This window comes from Camelina sativa, chromosome 13, assembly GCF_030686135.1.
Source record: "Camelina sativa cultivar CO46 ecotype springtype chromosome 13, ASM3068613v1".
NCBI lineage: Eukaryota > Viridiplantae > Streptophyta > Magnoliopsida > Brassicales > Brassicaceae > Camelina > Camelina sativa.
This window is the reverse complement of record NC_141892.1, coordinates 10645144-10666569: the sequence shown is the minus strand read 5'-3', so window position 1 is coordinate 10666569 and position 21426 is coordinate 10645144. Positions and strand designations below refer to the sequence as shown.

Here is a 21426-nt window from a genome sequence, read left to right as displayed (position 1 = left end):
TACGAATCTCGAAGTGGATGTAACCACTGATATCGGTGACCAATCACAGGATTCTCTCAAGACCAAATAAATTTCCCTTTTAGGCTTACTGTAGAAAATAATCAATTATATAGAAAAGAAAAACATAAAAAAAAAAAAAAAAAAAAAAATTCCAGTTTTATTTTATCCTGTCGGGAGGGATTAAACCGGTTCTTCAAGCATTCTTGTATCTGAAGATTTTAGGGTTTTGGTCCCATTGGTTCCTTCTTCGTTCTAGTTTTCACTTTCATTGCAGAGAGATATCAAGTTTTAAAGGCATCCTCCTTTGTTGAAAATTCCTAATCGGAAGTTATTAAAGCTTAAATCTTTTTTTTTTTTTTTTTTTTTTTTTTTTTCATTTTTTTGTTTTTGGTTTTTGGGTGTGTGAAATTGATGTAATGTGCAGCAGAGATTGGTGCCTGTGAAAGCCGAACAAGCAAATCAGCACAAAATCGAAGACGCGACTCCCATTTTTTTTAACTTGGGGCGATGCTTAGATTGGTTCAGACACGTCTTCTTCTAGAGACAACAGGTACTCTGAGAACTGCTTTACTCTTCTTGTCTTGCTGTGGACGAGTCATTTCAAGTGTCAGTGATGGGAAAGTCTCCTATAGAAAGAGATTGAGGAATGGGATTACTGATATCAAGGCAGATGATGCTGTTGATCTATTCCAAGACATGATTAGGTCTCGTCCTCTTCCCGCTGTCATTGATTTCAATAGATTGTTTGGTGTCGTTGCCAGAACAAAGCAGTATGATCTCGTTTTAGCTCTCTCCAAGCAGATGGAGTTGATTGGGGTTGCGTATGACTTGTACACTCTCAATATTGTCATCAATTGTTTCTGTCGCTGTCGTAAAGTTCAATTCGCTTATTCTGTTTTGGGGAAAGTCATGAAGTTTGGTTATGAGTCTGACACAACCACATTTAACACTCTACTCAATGGCTTATGTCTCGAGGGTCGAGTTCCCGAAGCTGTGGAGTTAGTTGATCGAATGATAGAAATGGGACATAGACCCGATCTCATAACGATCAACACTTTGGTCAATGGACTTTGTCTCAATGGCAAAGTGTCTGAAGCTGTGGTTTTGATCGATCGAATGGTTATGGATATGTTATCGGATGGTAGATTAAAGAAAAGCTTTTTGGATAGGCTATCGTGAATGTTTGATTTTATATTACGTGGTTTTGTGGGTTTATTAATTCAAGCCAGCTTAATCTTTTTGTCACATCTGATTGTCTTCTTTTTCTCTTGTCAAAACTCATTTTTCTTGTTAGTCTCGTTTTTTTGTCCAATTAGGGAATGTATTGGTGGTTTGTTTCTTTTTTCAAATCCCTGTTGCACAGGAAAGAGAGAGCATTGGAATATCAGTCTTCTTGTGTTGCTATGATTTGTTCTGTTTTCAGACATCAAGTAAGTCCAGTAGAACAAAAAGCAAATACAATATTTCGTGGTCGCAGGGTAATGGGATTTTTTGTTTTTACAATAAGAAGGCTCATCAATACTGGAGGAGCATAGCAATAATAATGCTCTCAAAGCCGAAGGCAAATAAATGCCTACTTAACGCCTTCCAAAATCTATGGATTAGAGGCTTTCCATCGCCAACTAGATTATTTAACCAGTGTGGTCATAAGAGTGGACACACACACATGAGTAACCTGATGCTATCATATTCGATCATCGGATAACCAAGATCACAGGGTCTTTAAGTGATTCATACGAACACAACACTCTCAATGTCTTCTAATCTACAATTTCCCTCCTATGTGTATGTATTCCATGAAACTCCAATTTTAGTGATCATGTATCAAACTTTCTAAAAATCAATAAAGCAAACATGTTACAGTGAAATATCAAAACTTTTAAAAAACAATAGCCATAACCATTTGCATAAACGAAGAAGAAGAAGAAGAAGATTCTATGAATATATATATATAAATGTGTATGTATGAGTATACATATCTCTTTACATAACCTCTGATTCTTCAATTCAAGGTTTCAAGGTCGAATCGAATCAGGACTAACCCATTTCCAATAATGCCGCTTCACAGTTACAGCTTTCCCGGCGGCGCGTGTTTCCACCGAATCTTCCGTCGAGTCTCCGCCTCCGTACTCTTTCTCCTCCGTGGTGAAATCTTCCTCCGGTAATCCCTCCACGGTCGCGTCCACCGAGTGCAGAGCGTAACGCGCAGGTAATCCAGGATACGACAACGAGTTCCTCTCCTCAACTCTTCTGCTGTAACTCCCGGGAAGGACCTTCATCCTCTTTCCAACGTCGTCGTCGCCATCGAAGATAGATCCGAGCTCTTCTTTAATGGCGCGAATCACAGCTTCGTCGGGAGATTCTTCAGGCTTCATCTTCTCCGATAACGGACGAAACCTCTCCCTGATACTCCCGTCTGATAATTCCTGATGAGATTCCACTAGAATCCGTCCGTTTTTTCCGATTACTCTAACGGTGACGACGTTGACGGTTCGTACCGGAGGATTTGAATCGGCGAGAGAAGTTTCTCCGTCGGAGAGCTCAAGCCAGAGGTTATGAACGTTTTTGGTTCCTGGTTTGACTCCCCAGGCGGCGAACGAGTCCGAAGGTAATCTCGATTCGAGCCAATCGGAGAGAGATTGAGGATTAGCGAAGCGTTGAGAAGGAGAAGGAGGAGGAGGAGGAGATCGGCGAGACATGGTGACGGTCGTGGATCGACGGCGAGGATTTAGAGGGAAAGAGAATCTGTTAGGAGGAAGAGTTAGCAAAGGCTTGGGAGATGACCAGAGGAAGAGGAGAGATACCGCCGCGAGAAACAGATCAGGTATGGCGGAAGTGACGGTCGCGTTAGAGGCCAGTGGTTGTTGTTGCTGCGGCGGTTTACGAGTGGTTTGTGAGGCGGAGATGGGCCAACGAACATGTCAAATTGACCAAATTGCCCCTAACGAACGAAACGAACTTTAAAACTCAAAACTCAAATCGTCGTGGCTCATACTCGTACTCAAGATTCAGAGAGGGTATTAATATAATTATAACACTTTTTATAATAAGACGAGAGATAAATAATAAAATATGAGGAAGAGATTTGTGACGTTTATTCGCATATCTAATCTTTTTAATATTACTAGATTCTCTGTAATTGCACAATAGATCTTATGTTTTTATATTTTGAACTTTACAACCCACTAACTTTTCTTTTTTACTACATTCTCCTTAATTGCACAATCAATCTTACCGTTGAAATTACATTCACCCTTGGATTGTCTCTTTACATTAGCTACACACACAAAATACACACTACATATATGCAAAGTTCTTCACTCGTCATCATCATCATCATCATCATCATCATCATCATCACTGTCATCATCCAAAGCGTTGGATTCTTGCTCGTAAATCGGATACTCTCCGTCGCTACCATCATCACCAGGACCACCATACTGAGCTGGTGCGCTGCTTGGAAATCTATTGAATAAACCTTGCAGATAGGTTCTGGAGTTGTTCTCCATGTCGTCAACTTATCATTGTTTAAGGAAAAACGTATACCAAACCAGATCAATCTCTCTAACTTGTCTCCTGAAACCTAGAATCTGCATGTTTGTACTAAAGATTAATTGATTGATGCTTATGTTATGAAAGTTTATGCTTTTTAAGGATACATCCATGAGAACTTAATAATGATATGTCATCATCATTTGCACCCTGCAAAAGACCAACATAAGAGTAACAGAGAAATGATGAAATGGCCTTTCCGAAAAATGAATTGAAGTAAACAAGTAAAATTTTGTAAGCATAGTCACCACATTGAGGTCCTCGGATTCATCATCCATGTCTTCCGAATCTTCATCCGCATTAACATCACCATCTTTCTCTTCGTTTGGGATTTTACACCTTTTCATATCTGCGAATTATTTTACATCAATGTTAATCCATTTTTAACAAGGAGGATGGATGTGTTTGGCATCGAATGATAATAAGCATACCACAATATGTATTGCCAAGATAATGCCGATTTTGGTACATGTGATTGATCCCCCTTATATATATACTTACATTACTCATATATATAGCAACGTTTCCACCAAGTTTACTCAGTCAATTTCACAAAACTTTAACAGAGTGTTGAGACCATTCAGAGAGAAGAACTGCCTTCATTGCATGTTAACAATCACTAGATAGACTGCCAAAAACGTAAAGGAGATGAAAACTGAAATTTCCTTGCCTAACTTACCTTTAGTTGTTTCCTGGTGATTCCGTTGACCTGGTTTCATTGCATCTTTCTGAATTCGTGTCTTTTCTGACCTCTCAAACTCTTCTTGAATAGATTTAAAAACATCTTCGAAACCTGGCTCAGGAAACACAGATACAAATCTCACAGCTACACGGAGTCTCAAATTATCAAGCAGTGCTTCTGAGAACCATCCTGTTTTATACTGGCACAAAAAAAAACATCAAATCAGAAAACAAACACCTCATAGAAAACAATATCCCAATTCATAAAATTTAACGGCTGGTCAAAGATAACTGTTACACGACTTTGTGGGTAATTGGTGAGAGGTGGGTTTTGGCAATATTGCAAGTGCATATAAAGGTTTGATATGTAACTTTTTAATAGTTGAGCAACATGTCATATCTACCTCTCATTGTCATTGGTAACACAAAAAGACAGAGTCTCATATTATTGGTATCTACTTCATAAACAAAACCTTAGCTTAGAACTCACATTACAAGTAGTCTGCTTGGGAGGCTTTCTTATTTCTCGTTGAATGTACTCGTCGTCAAGTTCAAATAACTGTAGAAATGTTTGGCATTTGAAAGGGAATACTTTAAAAGCAGAAATGTCATCCCAGCTTGGCTTTAACCTGTCACAAATAAGACGGAAAGAATAAATCACCTTATAATTGCAACTTTTTCCAAACATAAAATCCACATATACTTGCAAAAACTGTTATCATGTTTTCCGTTTTTCTGGGATACATACATATTAGCAAATAGAATATCTTGAGTAGAGAAAAATTTGAGTTAACAAGGAAATAGGAAAAAGTTACTTGTTAGTTGCATTGGCATCACAATAACCCCTTAATTCAGGTGGAACCCTGAATTCCATTCTCTGATATCTGAAAAGATACAATACACAAAGAGGATGGAGGTGAAGAGCTTTAACATATACATCAGCAGACTAGATGCAAGATATATATGAACTACAAAAGAAACTTTCATGTCATGTAAGTTCCAACACTTTCTGCATTGGAAGATCCAAAATACGCTCCCAATTGAGCCAAGTAGAATTTGTATCATTTTCCAAAGCACTTTGCAGAACACGTGGAAGTTCAGAGGTGTAGTTGACCATTTCCCATCTATTTAGGTAACGATGGCCGATGCTAGAGTGAAAAAACCACAAACTATTACCGGCCATGGTCACTCTTTACTACTGTATCTTTGGCCTTTTGGAGGGTCAAACCGATCTATTTCTGTTTTATTTTGACGTGCAGAAAATGAGAATCCTACATGTCACAGACCATGCATTTGTATTATGAGTGAAATAATAGATATATAACTTACACACGAGACTCAGGATCTTTCCGTGGATCATAGCCTCTTCTAATCCAGAACCTAAGAAATGGACCACCCGAGAAATAATATGCAGATCTAAGAAAAAACCTGCAGAGAAAACTCCAAAAAGTTGGTTAATTTAGTAGTAAGAAAATTAATACACATAAGAAACGCACAAAATCAGTTCACCTGTTTAGCATATGATGTGTGCATTTAAGATCTTTATCAAGTAGTCGTTGGACTATGGAATCTCTTGTCCACACAGGTCGCTCCTCAAAGAGTGCAGACACTGCCACCTGCCATTTCCACTGGTTGGAGCTGGGAACAATTACGTCTTCCCAGTTTAATATCTTTGGGATCTGTATGAATGCTAAGGAGCGATCAAAGATATCTAACAAAAAAATCACCAAAAAAGCATGGCTTCATACTCATCAGTAGTAAGATTTGGAGGATTAGTAAAACGGAGAAAAGGATATCTTTAACACCGAAATCAATTGCAAATACTGGGCCAATATCTATCTGCATCATCAGAAAATCAATTAGCAAAAATGAAGAACTAGAAACCACAAGTAAACTTTCATGAAATCTTTAACTTCCATGATGTTTAATAAGTGTGAAACTGCGAGCTTTTACAGGCTTCAGAATATTTGACTCTGAAATTGTAGGCTTTTGAAAAAAAAACATTTACAATCTAACGACTATCCTGAAAAATACTTAAGCGAATCCAACTCTTCCAAGCACCCAACATCCAAAATCAGGTCTGGCTAAGAAAGGTCAATCCGTCAACAAAGTCTCAAAGCTTACCATTATAGTAATTAAAGAATTAGCAACCGGTCTATTAGTTGCGTAAGACAATATAGTTTATCATAACAGATGATATTTGAGTTATTTTTTCTACATCAGTCTCTTTATCCAGAAACGTCAAATGGTTTCATTTCTTCTTTTACCTCATAAAGAGTCTGAGTTGGTTCCTCTTTCTTTTTTGGTAATGTTACTGGAAGTCTCAGCCTGTGAACAAACAACGTAAGTGGAATTACTAATAGAACTTAAAATACTTTAATCAACTATGTTCTCCTCCATCGTTGGCCTATAACTAAAACACTTCGGAATAGACATCCTCTGAAATAAACACCGGGTTTTACTAAGTAAGATTCAGATGAAAACGGATAACTTCACTTGGACAAAATTTCTGTTACCAGGTGCTAATGATAAAATTGTTAAGACAGTGTATCTTACACCAAATTATCTGGCATATCTTTGGGTGCAAAGAACTGTGGCAATAACATCATTACATCTTCATCAGCCATGTCCATTAGGTCACTGTTTCCTGCATGATATCAGAGAGGATTTATAAAACATCATAGTTCACCTCCATCACCAGCAGATTTGCAATATAATAAAAACACCAAATGAATAGAGACAAAATCACCTGCAAGCGGCTTCACCTCCATCCATTTTCTCTTCTTTTGCTGTGCAACATCCGCGTGAATAGAAATCACATGCTGGTAGTCAGCCATGCCTTCACAATACCCCACATGAATAAAGAGTAAAAAAAGAAGTCAATATTAGAGAAGCTTAAATGCATAAGACCCCATAAATTGGTGAACTAGGTTATGTACCATCGAAGCAATAAGACTCAGACACACGAGCTACAATATCAGCACAAAGAGCTGAGCAAGCTTCTGGTAAGCATGCATCTTTAGTGGCAAGAACAGGTTGCCTTTCAGGCAGAGAATCTTTCTTAACAGCTTCTTTAGAAATCTTCAACAGAAAACCATTACAAGGACGTTGGACTCCCCAGGCAGGATGTGCGTAAGGGTCTTCAGGGCGGAAATGTAGCTCAAGCTTGTTTGACGTTGATTCTCTTGCCTACCAAAAAAAGAAAAATCAACGTGACTAAATCGTGAAGATAGCACTTGCGTACAAGTTTGCTATTTAGTGTTTTTCTTGTAGAACATTTCTGAAATGTACAACTAAAACACAACTTCATTCACCAATTTTGCTAAAATAGTGAAATAGATCAAGCCAACGAGATCGAGGAATGCTATGAAATAATTCTATGGATGAAATCAGTATCACAAAAGGGATGCCTAGTAATATGTAGCACGCAAAGAAACAAAAAAAAAAGTCTACGGCAAATGCGAAATTTACAGGAAAGTCCCATGGATTCCCTCAAGAGTCTCCAGAGCTCGGGGAATAGATGATGGGTACCCAGGATAGTGAACCACAAACGCCTCCTTGCTCGGCAAGTTACCCGAGATTGTTCCGTTTTCGATGATTCCCATTGCTGTGAATCAAAAAAAAAAAAAAAAAAAAAAAAAAAAAAAACATAGAGATACATGAACAAATCGCATCAACAGAAGTTCCGAAAAATTCGAATTGACACACGAAACCTATGAGATATGTGAAAAGGACTTGAATAATAGAGGTAGAACTAGTTCCGAAACCATGGAAGAGAGAGAGAGCGATGCAAGTGTAACGAAGACTCTAGTCAATACGATTCAAATACGCAGAGGTTACAGAGGGAGAGAGAGAACGATGGTAATACCAGAAGTAGCTTTTAGACAGAGGATCGGAATAGATCTCGAACTAAAGTTGGTCCAGAAGGCCGTCTGGTGCGCCGGAAGAACATACGGCGGTGGAGAAGAACCACCGGAGCTTTTGCACGGGATCTGTTTCCTGCCCGTAGTGGCGGAATGCTAAACGGCAGCGTTTAGGATAAACTGATCTGACTGAGTCTTGAGTGACACTTAACCGGACCGGTTCTGACTACATTAACACGTGGGTATAACTGAAAAAAAAAATACAGAGTGCCATTATTTACAATGGTAGTGATTTTTTTTATTCTAAAAGTTTGGTGTTTTTTATACTCAAATACCTAAATAATTTGAAAAAATTCTACACTAATTAGAAAAATAAAAATTAAAAATCTAATATATTACAGGAATTAACCATTTTGTATAAATTAATAAAATCTTAACTATAATCATGAAATTTATTTATTCATTTAAGGAAAGTGCGTGTAAAAATAGAAAGTATTTATTTACGCATTTTATATATTCACCTTTGTGAACATAAGAAATTAAGAATTCGTTAAAATATGTTGCCAAAGGTAAAAAAAAAAGAAACAGATTGTCCCCAAAAAAGTAATGAAGAAAATTATCAAAAATAAGAAAAAAAATGGTAAAACATGTTGCCAAATAAGAAATTAAAAGTAAATATAGATAAATAAGAGAGAGAAAATAATATCAGACTCCTATTAATAAAATCACTTTAAATGTAGGAAGAAATATGAAGAAAATGAAAATAAAATAATAATTATAATTTATTGTATTTGCTTATTTTCTTGACTAATGTCAAAAAAAATGAAATAAAAATCTTGACTAGAAAGTATTGTTTAGCTATAAAGATCATAATGATGAGATCCCTCCATTATGATTATTTCCTTAAATCTTCAAACATTTCTTCAGTTCATGAGTTGTTTTCTGATATCTTATTTCCATCTGAACATCCATCTTTTGGTTTGATCATGGCTGTTGTTGAAAATGCTGATGTGAAAGTCGACTCTTCTGATCATGATTCAGACAACAATACTGATTCCTTAGAAGACACAAAACTGCCATCTCCTGATGATCAGAAATCTAAATCCAATAGCTCTGTCGAAACTCCAAATATCACAAACGAATCAACACAAAGAACCAGTGATGAAGTGAATCTCAAGAGTCATTTGAATCCAATGGCTAAGGAATATGTTCCTTCTCCGCTTGCTCTAAACCACTCCGAGTTCTTAAGAAATAGATTATGGTTTGCTAACTATTTTCCAATGCAAGTTATTTCTATTGAGGAGACTGGCCATTTTGCTACAAGGGTATACATATCATATTTTATATTTTCTCTGAATTACGATATCTTTGTGTTGGATTTATTATGTTGCATGAAATAAATCTCTGCTCAATGTTTGATCAAAATGGTTTTGACTTCTTTGCATTTTATTTTTCATTTCGGACGTCTGTGTTGAGGAATTTAATCAATTTGTTCATACCACATACATTTTCTCCATCTTTATTTTGGTTTGATGTTATTTAATTTTAACATTTTCGAGATTTTGGTAATGAAGTAACCCTTTTGAATTGTGACTGAAAGCTTTGTGCGTATTGATTTTTTTTGTTAGATAATTGTTATTCTTCGTAATGCATGCTTGTTCTTTAAGTCTTGTCAATTAAACACAGAGAATGAACTTTGACCAAGGGAGGCGATCGATGAAGAAAAGAACAAACTTGAGTCAGATCAGGAGAACTATATATGTCTTAGACATCGATCAACAAGTATAAAACAGATATATCTATACATTGTCTCAGTTAGAAACCATTTTTCTCATAATGAATCTGATATATATAACCAAAAGATCTCTTTTTGTTTTGTCAAATTAAACAACCAAAAGCTCTCTTTATCTTTTTCTTTTATATATAGGTTACTGAGGAGCAGCTTGCAAGTCTATTTTTATCTTGTGGCCAGGTACTCACGTAATGATCTTTAAACCAGATTTGTTTCTTGGTGTTCACTCAATTCTTATACATTTTTTTTTTGGTTGCTAATTTTTGGGTTTACAGGTTGTTGATTGCCGTATATGCGGTGACTATAAGTCTATTCTCCGTTTTGCCTTCATTGAGTTCACTAATTCAGGTACTTCTGCCAAATTTCTTATGAGTTGAAATTGTTCTTGTTTTGTTTATTAATCAGTGAAGTAATGTTCTCAGAGGGAGCTAGGTCTGCTTTAGGAAAATCGGGTACTATGGTTGGTTCTCATCCTATTAGGGTTCTTATTTCCAAAACAGCGATCACGCCTGTTAACCCATATTTCCTTCCAAAGGTAAGTTGAATTAATATAATCAATCTTGAGCTTGACGACTATAGATAACTCTGATTCAATCTCACAACTACGTGTTCGCATAATGTTGTTTTCTTTCCTTTAGTCTGAGGACGAGCGAGAGAAGTGTGCAAGGACTGTTTACTGTACTAACATTGGCAAAATGGTAAAACTTATTATGTTCATTTTTGTCAGATCCTCTGTTACGCTCAGTACCTCCTATTTTCATATCAGACTAATCAACGTTTACCATCTTATATACGTTTTTAAAAAAAAATGTAGGTCACTCAAACGGAATTGGAAGATTTCTTTACAACAGCTTGTGGTGAGGTATAGATAATTTGGTTTTGTCTGTACTATTAAAGATGTTGTGTTTTCTCATTTAACAGCATCTCTGTTTTTTTATTTTTAGGTTCACCATCTGAGGCTGCTTGGAGACAGTTACCACGAAACCAGCATTGCTTTTGTCGAATTTAGTCTGGTGAGTTTCTAATCGCTTGTTTCCATTCATGAATTTCGATTGTAGTATTTATCCCTCGTTTATGAACATTATTTATATGCTATGACTCTTTGCGTGTATTTTCAGGCAGAAAGTGCAGTTTCTGCTATTAATTGCAGTGGTATTGTCTTGGGAGGGCTCCAAATAAGGTGAGCTTACAAGAAATAAATAAGGTTAATAACACTTATCACTGTGAGATTAATGTTTGCTTTGTCTATGTGTGTGAAGAGTAAGCCCGTCAAAGACGCCAGTGAGGCCACACCGCTCTGATGTAAACTAAAGCTAAGTGCAAATAGAGACAGAGAGGAGGATGCTTGAAACTAGTTGAAAGCGTTTTCTGTTCATATAAAGATCCTTTTGTTCGGCAGGCTGCTCGGGTATCTTTTGAACTATGAACTATCAGTAACTTAGGCTAATCTTTCTTCTTCTTCTTCTTCTATAAACTCAGAACCAAACTGATCTGTTTTTTTTTTTTTTTCAATTATTTTAATCTTTTTGGTTATCTTTTATATATGGATCATTTTAAGACCTCACTTTCTCTCTTTCTCTGGCTCTTCAGTCTTCATGCATTTATGTTTGGTATGATTTATTCAATGTTTTTTTTTTGATGAAAGTGAAAGTTGTTGGGTTTTTTAATATTTGATCTTTTTGGTATTGTTTCTGTTAGCCTTTAGGAGACTTTTTCTTTGTGTAAATGAAGATTTAGTTTCTCTGTTTTTTTTTTTAATTTTGTTTTCCTAATCTTTTTCCTTGAGTTTTAATTGCATCTTTGTTTGAAATAAGCTATTTGAGTTCGTTTCACTATGATATTAAACGACTTTTTTTCTATATGAATGTAAAATTTGTTCACCAAAAAACGTTGGTTCAATACAATTGACAAATATTAAACGATAGTATTTGAATGAATTGTTTGATTTGTTTTATGTGATTTGACAAACTTACACTCAAATGTGAACCCACAACAGAAAAATTAAGTACAGTACATATGGAAGTTTTAGTTGACTTTAAGTTTGTAATTTAAAATACAAATCATGTTTAAAAGATCATAAACTTGACCTAGTCAAAATATATAAGTATATAACTGTGTAACCGGAAGAACTTTGTCAAAATTTGGGACATTAACCTGTTATATACTTATATATAAACGTATACAAAGGTTGAAAGAAAAGGAGAAACCAAATATATATAGAAATGGAATGAAAATGTCAACTGATGAGACTATCGTCGGCTAACCAACCGCCAACCGGTCAAGATGGTTGGAGAATGAAGATTACGTATACGAAAAAAGTTACGACCAGACAGACCCAACGTAAAATATTTCGTGCGACACAAGTCAACAATCAAACCGGACCCTACGTTTAAGAGACGATTGATTGATTCTCCTACTGAGAAGGCAGCAAATTCTGGCGACCATCTAATTGTTTGGACCAAACCGGCGATATGTTGAATGAGATTTGGTTACTAATTTGTATCAAGGCCGTTTCAACCGGTTTATATTAAAAGATGTAAAAAGTGGCCTTTTGTGGTCTTTTTCAGTTGCTTGACGGTGGAGGGAGTAGTAGGTGACTGTATTAACTCGTTTTCGCGTTTCTCATGCATATATGGACATATGGTGACAGATCAGAGTCAGTTTCTTCAAAAATTATTATATTATTACTTCCCTTATTTTATTTATTTTCTGTAACTAACGAGCGTTTTTATTATTATTTTGGAATTTTTATTTTAAAAAGAAAAATGGAAACAAAATAATTGTTGAATAATTTGTTAGGTAGTTTCAGGGATTCTTTTATTGTACATAGGAGTAAGCATGACCACGGTTACGGTTATCACGGTTATGGTTTATCAACCACCGGTTATGGTTAAATACGGTTCCGGTTGAAGCGGTTACGGTTATATACAGTTACGGTTATTTGATAATATGATACGGTTAATATTATTTGATGATATAATATAATTGATATTATTTATTTATAATTAATATCTTTTTTAGTGTACTCATATTTCTATATATTATATAATTCATATTAAATAAATAATAATTAGTATATTTTATTATATTTTTAAAACGGTTACGGTTAACAAATTATGGTTTAACTATGCGGTTAACCAATGGTTTTGATATGGTTATGGTTAATTAACGGTTATGGTTAATATAACTTAACCACATATTTACGATTAACGGTTACGGTTTTTAATCATTTTATACGATTACAGTCTGGTTACGGTTCGGATACGGTCCGGTTACGGTCCGAAATACGGTTACGGTTTGATTTTGGTCATGCCTACATAGGGGTTGAGTTGACCATAGGAAAGATCTTCTACAGACATGTTAAAATCGAGAAAATATGATAGATATTATGATAAAATGGCCTCTTCAATCTCTCAATTTTAAAAACACAGATTAATTCATTAATTTTAAAACATAATCTAGTTATCAACTACACTAGATTTTAACCCGCGGTACACCGCGGACATATAACTTCTATTATAATTTATATTTTATGTTGTATCTATTTGTTAAATATTGAATGTTTTGTAAATAGAGGAATAACTAAATTTTTTAGTTGTTGTGCAGCTAAATATTTATATTATTTTTTAACCCGGAATACACTTCATGACCATTTGTTTGTTATATTTAGTTTGTTTTGTTTATTGTTTGAGATTCTATTTTGATTTTTAATTATTATAACAAAAAATAAGGGATTTAAATACATAATCAGTAATTATACGCTGTGATTAAGTCACATTTTCCTAATGATTTAATTATTTTATACAATCTTAGTTAAATCAACTTGATTTTATGTCAAATATTCTAATATTAGTAGTGTTGATAAATAACTAAATGAAGATTTAACACGTGTTAACACAAATTTAATAATATTTTATTAATTTCAACATTTTCTCTGTATAACTCATCTACTATATAACCACATTATATAGTATTTTAGAATTTTTTAATTTTACTTATTCATAATAATTAAAAAATTTATTAAGTTTATATATGTTAATTATAATATTTAAATAATTTTCAATCGAAATTTTTCTTACGTTAAAAATCAAAGCTCACAGATTTTGGAAAACAAAATGGGAATCAAATTGTTTTTTTTCTTTGTTTACGAAGGATTCAGATATATAATATCTTCAAAACACAACATAATGTATGGTTAAATATATGATAGTTTCTATTTCCATATTGATTGCTGTTATTTTTTTAATTGAAATAAAATGTAAAATACTTAGAAAACAAAATCTGGAGTAATGTTAGTTGTGGAAAATTTTTAGGGGTTAATGTTATAAATAACTTTTTAAATAAACAAAACTAAAAGAGAATAACACAAAATGTACTTCAAAAATGTTAATATAGATTTCAACATTAATGTTTTAAAATTGGTTATTTAAATAATTTATTACTTAATAAGCAAAAATCTGAAAATGGATAGCAACAACCATCCCAAATTAAAGGAGAAATTCTAAATCTACACCAATTATTCCTTCGATTTATAGTGGATCGTCCAACATAATTTTTGTTCAAATGTAATTTAGATGCGAAATACAATCACAAACACACAAGAAAATCACTGACAGGATTGTAAGTGATTATGAGAGGGTTACCAAATGTTGGGGAAGTTCATACCTTAACTATGCTAATCCACTTTTAGAAGACGCTAAAGCTTTACTAGCTTTAATATAATGCAACATACATAACCCAAGGGTTCCTAATGGTTTGCTTTGAAAGAGATTGTCAAGTGCGTATAGAAATGTTGACAGACGTACTCATGATATGTCTATTGCTGGTTTAGTTCAAAATATCCACTTACTGGACTAGCTGATTCTAGAACATGGTGTTTCAACACACTAAATGAATTTGTAATAAGGTAGTCAATCTTCTAGTAAAATATGGATGCCTTCATTCTATTTTTTGTTTTGATAAAAGGTTATTCCTCTTATTAGATAACCGAATAAGTGTATTTGGACTTCAGACTCGTAAAGTTCAATTTTGACGGAAAATATGTAAATAGTTGAAATTATATAAAAAATATAATAGTAAAGTGTTTCATTAATTTTTAAGTACTGTATAATTGTTTTCTAAGATAACACTTTTCAATAAATAATATATATATATTATTATTACAAATTCAACAATTAACATCAAATTCAACAATTTTTCGTCGTTACTTTTACAAATTCAACAATTAACATGATAAGATGTGTCATTAAATGAAATTGAACCAACAATTAAAAAAAAGGTACTCTTTATTGCTTGTTTATTTAATTTTTAGTTTTGGTATGATTCTTGGTCCCCGCTTGGGCCATTAATCGATCTCTTTGGTGAGGTAGGCCCTCGTGAGTTGCGAATTAGCAAAGGGGCAACTGTCGCAGAAGCAACCAGGGAAGATCTTTGGTTTTTTCCCAATGCACGATCAGCGCAAGCCGAGCAGCTTCAGACCTGTCTGTCGGCTATCTCTCCTCCTTCCTCTGTAAGTGAGTCAGATGGGTTCCAATGGAGACTGCCTTCGGGCATTTGGTCAGACAAGTTCTCCTCCAAAGCTACATGGCTTCAAATCCGCCAACCCTCGCCCGCTGTGCCATGGTTTAGATCAGTATGGTTTAAGGAAGCGGTTCCACGGTACTCCTTCATTCACTGGCTAACTGTTCGAGGTCGTCTCCTCACTCGGGATAGGCTACGTCGATGGGGACTGACGGTTCCAGAGGCTTGCGTACTTTGTGCAACAGGTCTCGATACACACTCTCATCTGTTCTTTGAATGTGAGTTCTCCCGTTCTATCTGGTCCCACATGGCCAGTAAAATCTCGCAGAACCCCCCGGCTTCACTCCAGTTAGCGTCGGATTGGGCTTTGACGCTCCAATCGTCTCCTGCTCACTATGCAAGCAAGGTCGCAAAGCTTCTCCTTCAGGTGTCAGTCTACATGATATGGAGGGAGAAGAATCATCGGATATTCTCTGGGCAAGTATCAACCCCTTCAGCTATACGAACTCTCATCAATCGGATCCTGCGTAATCGCCTCATCTCCATCTCGCGGGAAGATCCTTCAACACTCTCTCTCCTTGGATTTTATTTTGGATGTTTCTCAGAGCCACTTTTATAGTGGCTAAAGCTCATTACCTATTGTATCTGTTCCACTGCTCTCTCTCTTTTGAGCTGGGTATTTGTTTTTTTTGGGTTTCATTGTAAAAATGTGAACTTTTTTTATTGGTATAAATTTAACATTTCACCAAAAAAAAAAAAAGTGATTAAATGTCACACTACGCGCTCTTCCCTCTTGTTGTTTAGTGGGTGCTCTTCTTTTTAAACAATAACGCCTTCCCCTTTTTTTTTTTTTTTTCTTCGCTTTTAAATCTTTGAGCTCTTTTTTTTCTTTATTTATTGAAATCTTCATTTTTTTTTTCTCCTTTACAAAAAAAAAAACATTTGTTTTTTTTCTTCGCTATTCAAACTTCGTCTCCTCACCGTCCGATGTATTGACTCTGACCGATCAGTCAATTGTGAGCTCAACATCCAACGGTCATGGGTCATTGTTACAGCCGGAACACCTCCGCCGTCAAGGACGACGAGATCCCCGCCGGAAACGGCGAGGTTACGAATCAACCTTCTCAACCGACGGAAAATAACCGGCGTGGTTCGGTTCCTCAGTCTCCGGCTGCTTCCGAAGTCAACAACTCCTACAACATTAGCCCTTTCCAGAGCCCTTTGCCGGCGGGAGTAGCTCCATCGCCGGCGAGAACTCCGGGGAGAAAGTTCAAATGGCCGTTTCCTCCACCGTCGCCTGCGAAACCGATTATGGCGGCTTTGAGACGGCGACGTGGCGCTCCGCCTCAGCCTCGGGATGAGCCGATCCCGGAGGATAGCGAAGAAGTGGCGGATCACGGTGGTGATAACGGCGGAGGCGGCGGAGAGAGGCTGGATAAGAATTTCGGGTTTGGGAAGAACTTCGAAGGGAAGTATGAGTTGGGGAAGGAGGTAGGGCGAGGGCATTTTGGTCATACTTGTTGGGCCAAGGCCAAGAAAGGGAAGATGAAGAACCAAACCGTTGCCGTCAAAATCATCTCCAAAGCTAAGGTTTGTGTAGTTAAGAGAGAGACAATGTGATACCTAACCATCAGAGATGTAGGGACTCTTGGTTCTTACTGTTCACAACATAAATCACTATTTCAGAATAATCTCTATAAAGATTTTAGAGAGAGTACAAGATTCCCAAAATTGATGGAATGTAGAATGTTAAAAAGCTAGGTTCTTGAGCTTGTTCTGAGAACACTTGGTTTTTTGGTTTTTCAGATGACATCGGCTTTATCTATAGAAGATGTTCGTCGAGAAGTGAAGTTGCTGAAAGCTTTGTCCGGGCATAGGCAAATGGTTAAGTTCTATGATGTATATGAGGATGCTGATAATGTCTTTGTTGTTATGGAGTAAGTGTAGTTTACTTAACTCATCTCATTGTGTTTGGATTTGGAAGATTCATCATTGAGTTTTTTAAGTAAATGTTACATTTTTAAGTGGCTGGCTGTTTCCAAGTTTTTCAGTTTAAAGTACAAGATTTACTAGTTTATTAAATGAGTCGACTTTAGAATATTCAATCTTTCTCTCTTATATGCTTCTAGGTTATGCGAAGGTGGAGAGCTATTGGATAGAATTTTGGCGAGGTAAATCCAAAGTCTTGCTTTCCTATGAGTGTTTTAATTGCGGCCTACCATGGCTAGTTAGATTTGCAGTAGATATGGGTTCCAACCTTGTATTATTATCTTGTATGTTACTGCAGAGGTGGACGATACCCTGAAGTCGATGCCAAACGTATTCTTGTGCAGATTTTGTCTGCAACAGCATTTTTTCATCTTCAAGGTGTTGTGCACCGTGATCTGAAGCCGGAGGTACACAGTCTGTTTTTTTATAAGTTTCTGATATTTCAGTTAATGCCACCTATTCCGTCTTTGTTGTTATTTACGGTTGCTTAAACACATGGTACAAATATGTTTCCAGAATTTTCTCTTCACCAGCAGAAACGAGGATGCAATACTCAAGGTCATAGATTTTGGCTTGTCTGATTTCATTAGATACGGTAATGATTTATTTCTTTGTTCCCCTTTCTTGTTATAAGCTTTGTCATTTAAGTTTTCTGATGAGTTTTGCTGCAATGTGATATTCAGTATGATTATCACAACTGTAATTTGTTGTGTCTCCTTGGCATTATTAGTCTTGCAAATCTCATATGTATAAGATTATGCTCACGTTTGATTTTCTAATTGTACTTTTTTCTTGTTAATCTTTTACATTTGCAGATCAGCGCCTCAATGATGTTGTAGGAAGTGCATACTATGTTGCACCCGAAGTACTCCATAGGTCTTACAGCACTGAAGCGGATATGTGGAGCATTGGTGTCATAAGTTACATACTACTCTGTGGAAGCAGACCATTCTATGGAAGAACTGAGTCTGCGATATTCCGATGTGTGCTTAGAGCTAACCCTAATTTTGAGGATATGCCATGGCCTTCAATATCTCCTACTGGCAAAGACTTCGTGAAAAGGCTTCTTAACAAGGACCATAGGAAACGAATGACAGCTGCTCAAGCTCTAGGTAAGTTCTTTTTTTTTGGTGGTTTAATATGGGACACTGATCTTGAAAAAGAAAAAAGAGTATGGCTTCAAGTATTATTATGAGTTGGGCTTTCCATAAGCGGTATTATTATATGATATTTTTTGCAGCTCATCCGTGGTTACGTGATGAAAACCCTGGTTTACTTCTTGATTTCTCCGTCTACAAGTTGGTCAGGTCCTATATTCGTGCCTCACCTTTTAGACGATCAGCACTTAAGGTAAGTGCTTGACACCCTCATACTATAATCGAGCGCATTTATCTTTTCCCTTTCTACTTATATATACATAGCTGATCTACTTATCAAAATCCTCAGACTATTAATGCTTCCAACAGAATGTTACTCATCTTTTCTTTGGCACTCAGTGAATAATATCCTGATACAGCATTCATTTGATAACATTTGTCTTATGGTTGTCTGTGTTCTTATCTTGATCGGTTTTTTTCTGTTTTAATCTTTTAAATAGGCTCTCTCCAAAGCTATACCCGATGAAGAACTGGTATTCCTTAAGGCACAGTTCATGCTCCTGGACCCTAAAGACGGAGGCCTATCTCTAAACTGTTTCACCACGGTCAGTGTGTCTTTGCCTGATTTAGCTATAGCATTTTTACTCGGTCTTTGATTTGATAATCTATTATATCCACTATATGTATACCTTATTGATCTCGAGATCCCATTTTCTGAATGGAAATATTATAGAGCTTAAAATCACAAAGGGAAACAAATCAGAACTAAAACACCAATGGTTTCCTTCAGCAAAAGCCAATAAACAAAGCACAAAGCTTTTCCTTGATAAATCTTTCAAAGTTCTATCTAGCTTGCATGATTCTTACAACCAAGACTGCATCCTATATATAGTTAAACCTAAAAGCTTCCTGAGAAAAAGAAATGAAGGAATAGAAATACGAAATAGTTTCCTATTGAAATGAATAGAATATTGATTTATGAAAGAACAACAAACTTATACATATCAGTTATAATCGTTTGAGTGTAACTGCAGGCTTTAACGAGATATGCTACTGATGCTATGATGGAATCAAGGCTTCCTGACATTTTAAACACGGTAACGTATCTGTTGTTATATATTGTCTTTGCTTTTGAAGTTTATGGGTGAACCAAGTATGAATGCAGAAATGCTTATTGGTGGTGGTAGTCGAAATTGATTGTAGATTTCCTCTAGGGTGGGATACTTTGAGAAAAAGATTCTGACTCGTTAAGCTTTAGTGGTTACTGTTTTCATCATAATTCCTCAATTTAAATTTGAGTTTCACTTTGTTTCCCATTGTGCATGTAACAGCAGAGTATTATCATTGGTTTTATATTTAAAGCATGCTGGAGTCATCATAATATTGCTAAAGTTTTCTCCCGTTATTGAGATTGATGTTTCTTTACTGATTTTCATACTCTTACAGTTGTAGCACTGGGCTTTTGAATTTTCGCTTTTTTCTTACTTTTTTTTTCCTTTCTATGAAGATGCAACCGCTGGCGCAAAAGAAGCTCGACTTTGATGAGTTCTGTGCGGCTGCAGTCAGTGTTTACCAACTGGAGGCTCTTGAAGAATGGGAACAGGTTGCAACTTCAGCATTTGAGCACTTCGAACAGGAAGGAAACCGACTCATATCCGTCCAAGAACTTGCTGGGGTACAATCCTACAGTCGTGCTTTAAACTTCTATGAGATCGCGTATATCACCATATATTTCTTGAGATTTAAAAACATTTTTCTAATTTTGTGGTGTGTGTGACTGCAGGAGATGAGCCTGGGACCGAGTGCGTATCCTCTGCTCAAGGATTGGATCCGGAGTTCAGACGGAAAGCTGAGTTTCTTGGGCTATGCTAAGTTCTTGCATGGTGTGACCGTACGAAGCTCGAGCTCGAGACCTAGGTGACATATTGTAATGTAAAGTCTTCTAACATGTGAATTGAGTTTCAAGAAACATCCAAAATGACGCCGTCATCAGAGACCTGAAGTGGAAGTGAAGTCGAGTAGGTATTTATTTCCTTTGTAAATGATTCGTGGGGCATTTTGTTTTCAGAGGAACCAAAACCTAAAAGAAACCAAAAAAAGGAAATATATATTTATATATTATAGGAATTGGGGGAGGTGTTGTTCTGATTTTGTTTCTCAGCTTTCAGTTTCGTTAGTATGATAAAACATCGGCATAGTTTAGTTAGTGTAGAGATCATTAAAAAAAAACAAAGCTAGTGGAAAGATGACGACGTAAAAAGTAAATAATAGTACTAATTTTACTCGAATTGGTAATTATAACACCTATCACACCTATCCATTGGGCCGAGAATTGTCAAAAGAGAGGCGAGTGACACAAGTGTTCCAAGCAGTTTAATTCAAAGAACGTACAATCAAAGAAGTTGTGGTTTCTTGAATCATTCTCAAGATTATGTAGCATACAATTATACAAAGGGATTTACTTGTCATCCTTCCCTAGTTCCCTGGGATGAAATTAACGCAATATAGCAATTAATCGTCAATCATTTTCGCTTTTGGTAAACTATAAATCGATGAGGATGATTTTTTTCTTGCATGTGTAGCGTAAAACATATATTTCCTCAAACATGTAAAGTGAGTGTAACCAAAAACGCGGAGGTTCGTAGGGGGTAGTGAAAATTGAAGTGGGTGGTTGGTTAGAACAAGCTTTTCATGAATCAGTATGTCTACTCGTAAATTATTGATAATGTGGGTCTTGTCTAATTTAGCATTCCACAGATATTACGGTTCAATTATTCATACAGATACAATTGAAATTCATAGTTGTAACTACTTTTTCTTCGACTGTGTTAGTTAGACTTGTTTTACATGTGTTTTAATTAAGAGACATTGTTTGTATCTGATATATTTTGAGTTTAGATACACTCATTCTTAAAAAACAAAAAAGGGGGAA

The 21426-nt window shown here is 35.8% G+C and overlaps 4 protein-coding genes and 2 pseudogenes across 10 annotated transcripts; 4 read left to right on the top strand and 2 right to left on the bottom strand.

Annotated features, from left to right (window-relative positions):
* Positions 1–25: 25 nt before the first annotated feature.
* LOC104738146 (pentatricopeptide repeat-containing protein At1g12620 pseudogene) lies at positions 26–1407 on the top strand (annotated as a pseudogene). The gene has a single exon (XR_015578880.1). The product of XR_015578880.1 is annotated as a pentatricopeptide repeat-containing protein At1g12620 pseudogene (transcript).
* Positions 1408–1808: 401 nt separating this feature from the next.
* LOC104736470 (uncharacterized) lies at positions 1809–3055 on the bottom strand (annotated as a pseudogene). The gene has a single exon (XR_015578879.1). The product of XR_015578879.1 is annotated as an uncharacterized LOC104736470 (transcript).
* A 103-nt stretch (positions 3056–3158) lies between these two features.
* On the bottom strand, positions 3159–8086 carry LOC104736468 (uncharacterized). 5 transcript variants are annotated; one of them, XM_087482805.1, is made up of 15 exons: positions 7947–8086; positions 7705–7840; positions 7173–7417; positions 6983–7072; positions 6790–6880; positions 6501–6561; positions 6030–6072; positions 5743–5914; positions 5563–5661; positions 5049–5117; positions 4724–4862; positions 4232–4433; positions 3801–3901; positions 3660–3702; positions 3159–3517 (listed from the first exon to the last, which is right to left on the bottom strand). In XM_087482805.1, exons 2-15 carry the CDS (start codon positions 7836–7838, stop codon positions 3318–3320), a joined length of 1689 nt encoding a protein of 562 aa, XP_087338931.1. In that variant the 5' UTR covers positions 7839–7840; positions 7947–8086; the 3' UTR covers positions 3159–3317. The 5 variants fall into 5 exon arrangements, 4 of the variants coding, with proteins under 4 accessions (XP_087338931.1, XP_010454761.1, XP_087338930.1 ...); XM_010456459.3 differs by lacking the exons at positions 7705–7840; positions 7947–8086 and having other exon boundaries at positions 7173–7421; XM_087482804.1 differs by lacking the exons at positions 7705–7840; positions 7947–8086 and having other exon boundaries at positions 3804–3901; positions 7173–7421.
* Positions 8087–8992: 906 nt separating this feature from the next.
* On the top strand, positions 8993–11452 carry LOC104736467 (polyadenylate-binding protein-interacting protein 13-like). The gene is made up of 10 exons (XM_010456453.3): positions 8993–9421; positions 9783–9878; positions 10024–10068; positions 10164–10236; positions 10311–10423; positions 10527–10586; positions 10703–10750; positions 10833–10901; positions 11007–11068; positions 11148–11452. Exons 1-10 carry the CDS (start codon positions 9083–9085, stop codon positions 11197–11199), a joined length of 957 nt encoding a protein of 318 aa, XP_010454755.1. The 5' UTR covers positions 8993–9082; the 3' UTR covers positions 11200–11452.
* Positions 11453–13015: 1563 nt separating this feature from the next.
* Positions 13016–16027, top strand: LOC147929379 (uncharacterized). The gene is made up of 3 exons (XM_087480590.1): positions 13016–13048; positions 13134–13247; positions 15200–16027. The coding sequence occupies exons 1-3, from the start codon at positions 13016–13018 to the stop codon at positions 16025–16027; spliced, it is 975 nt and encodes a 324-aa protein (XP_087336716.1).
* Positions 16028–16170: 143 nt separating this feature from the next.
* On the top strand, positions 16171–20642 carry LOC104736466 (CDPK-related kinase 4-like). The gene is made up of 11 exons (XM_087482800.1): positions 16171–16998; positions 17215–17345; positions 17538–17579; positions 17696–17804; positions 17914–17992; positions 18213–18509; positions 18638–18747; positions 18995–19099; positions 19529–19591; positions 20002–20169; positions 20278–20642. Exons 1-11 carry the CDS (start codon positions 16447–16449, stop codon positions 20413–20415), a joined length of 1794 nt encoding a protein of 597 aa, XP_087338926.1. The 5' UTR covers positions 16171–16446; the 3' UTR covers positions 20416–20642.
* The last annotated feature ends 784 nt before the right edge of the window (positions 20643–21426 follow it).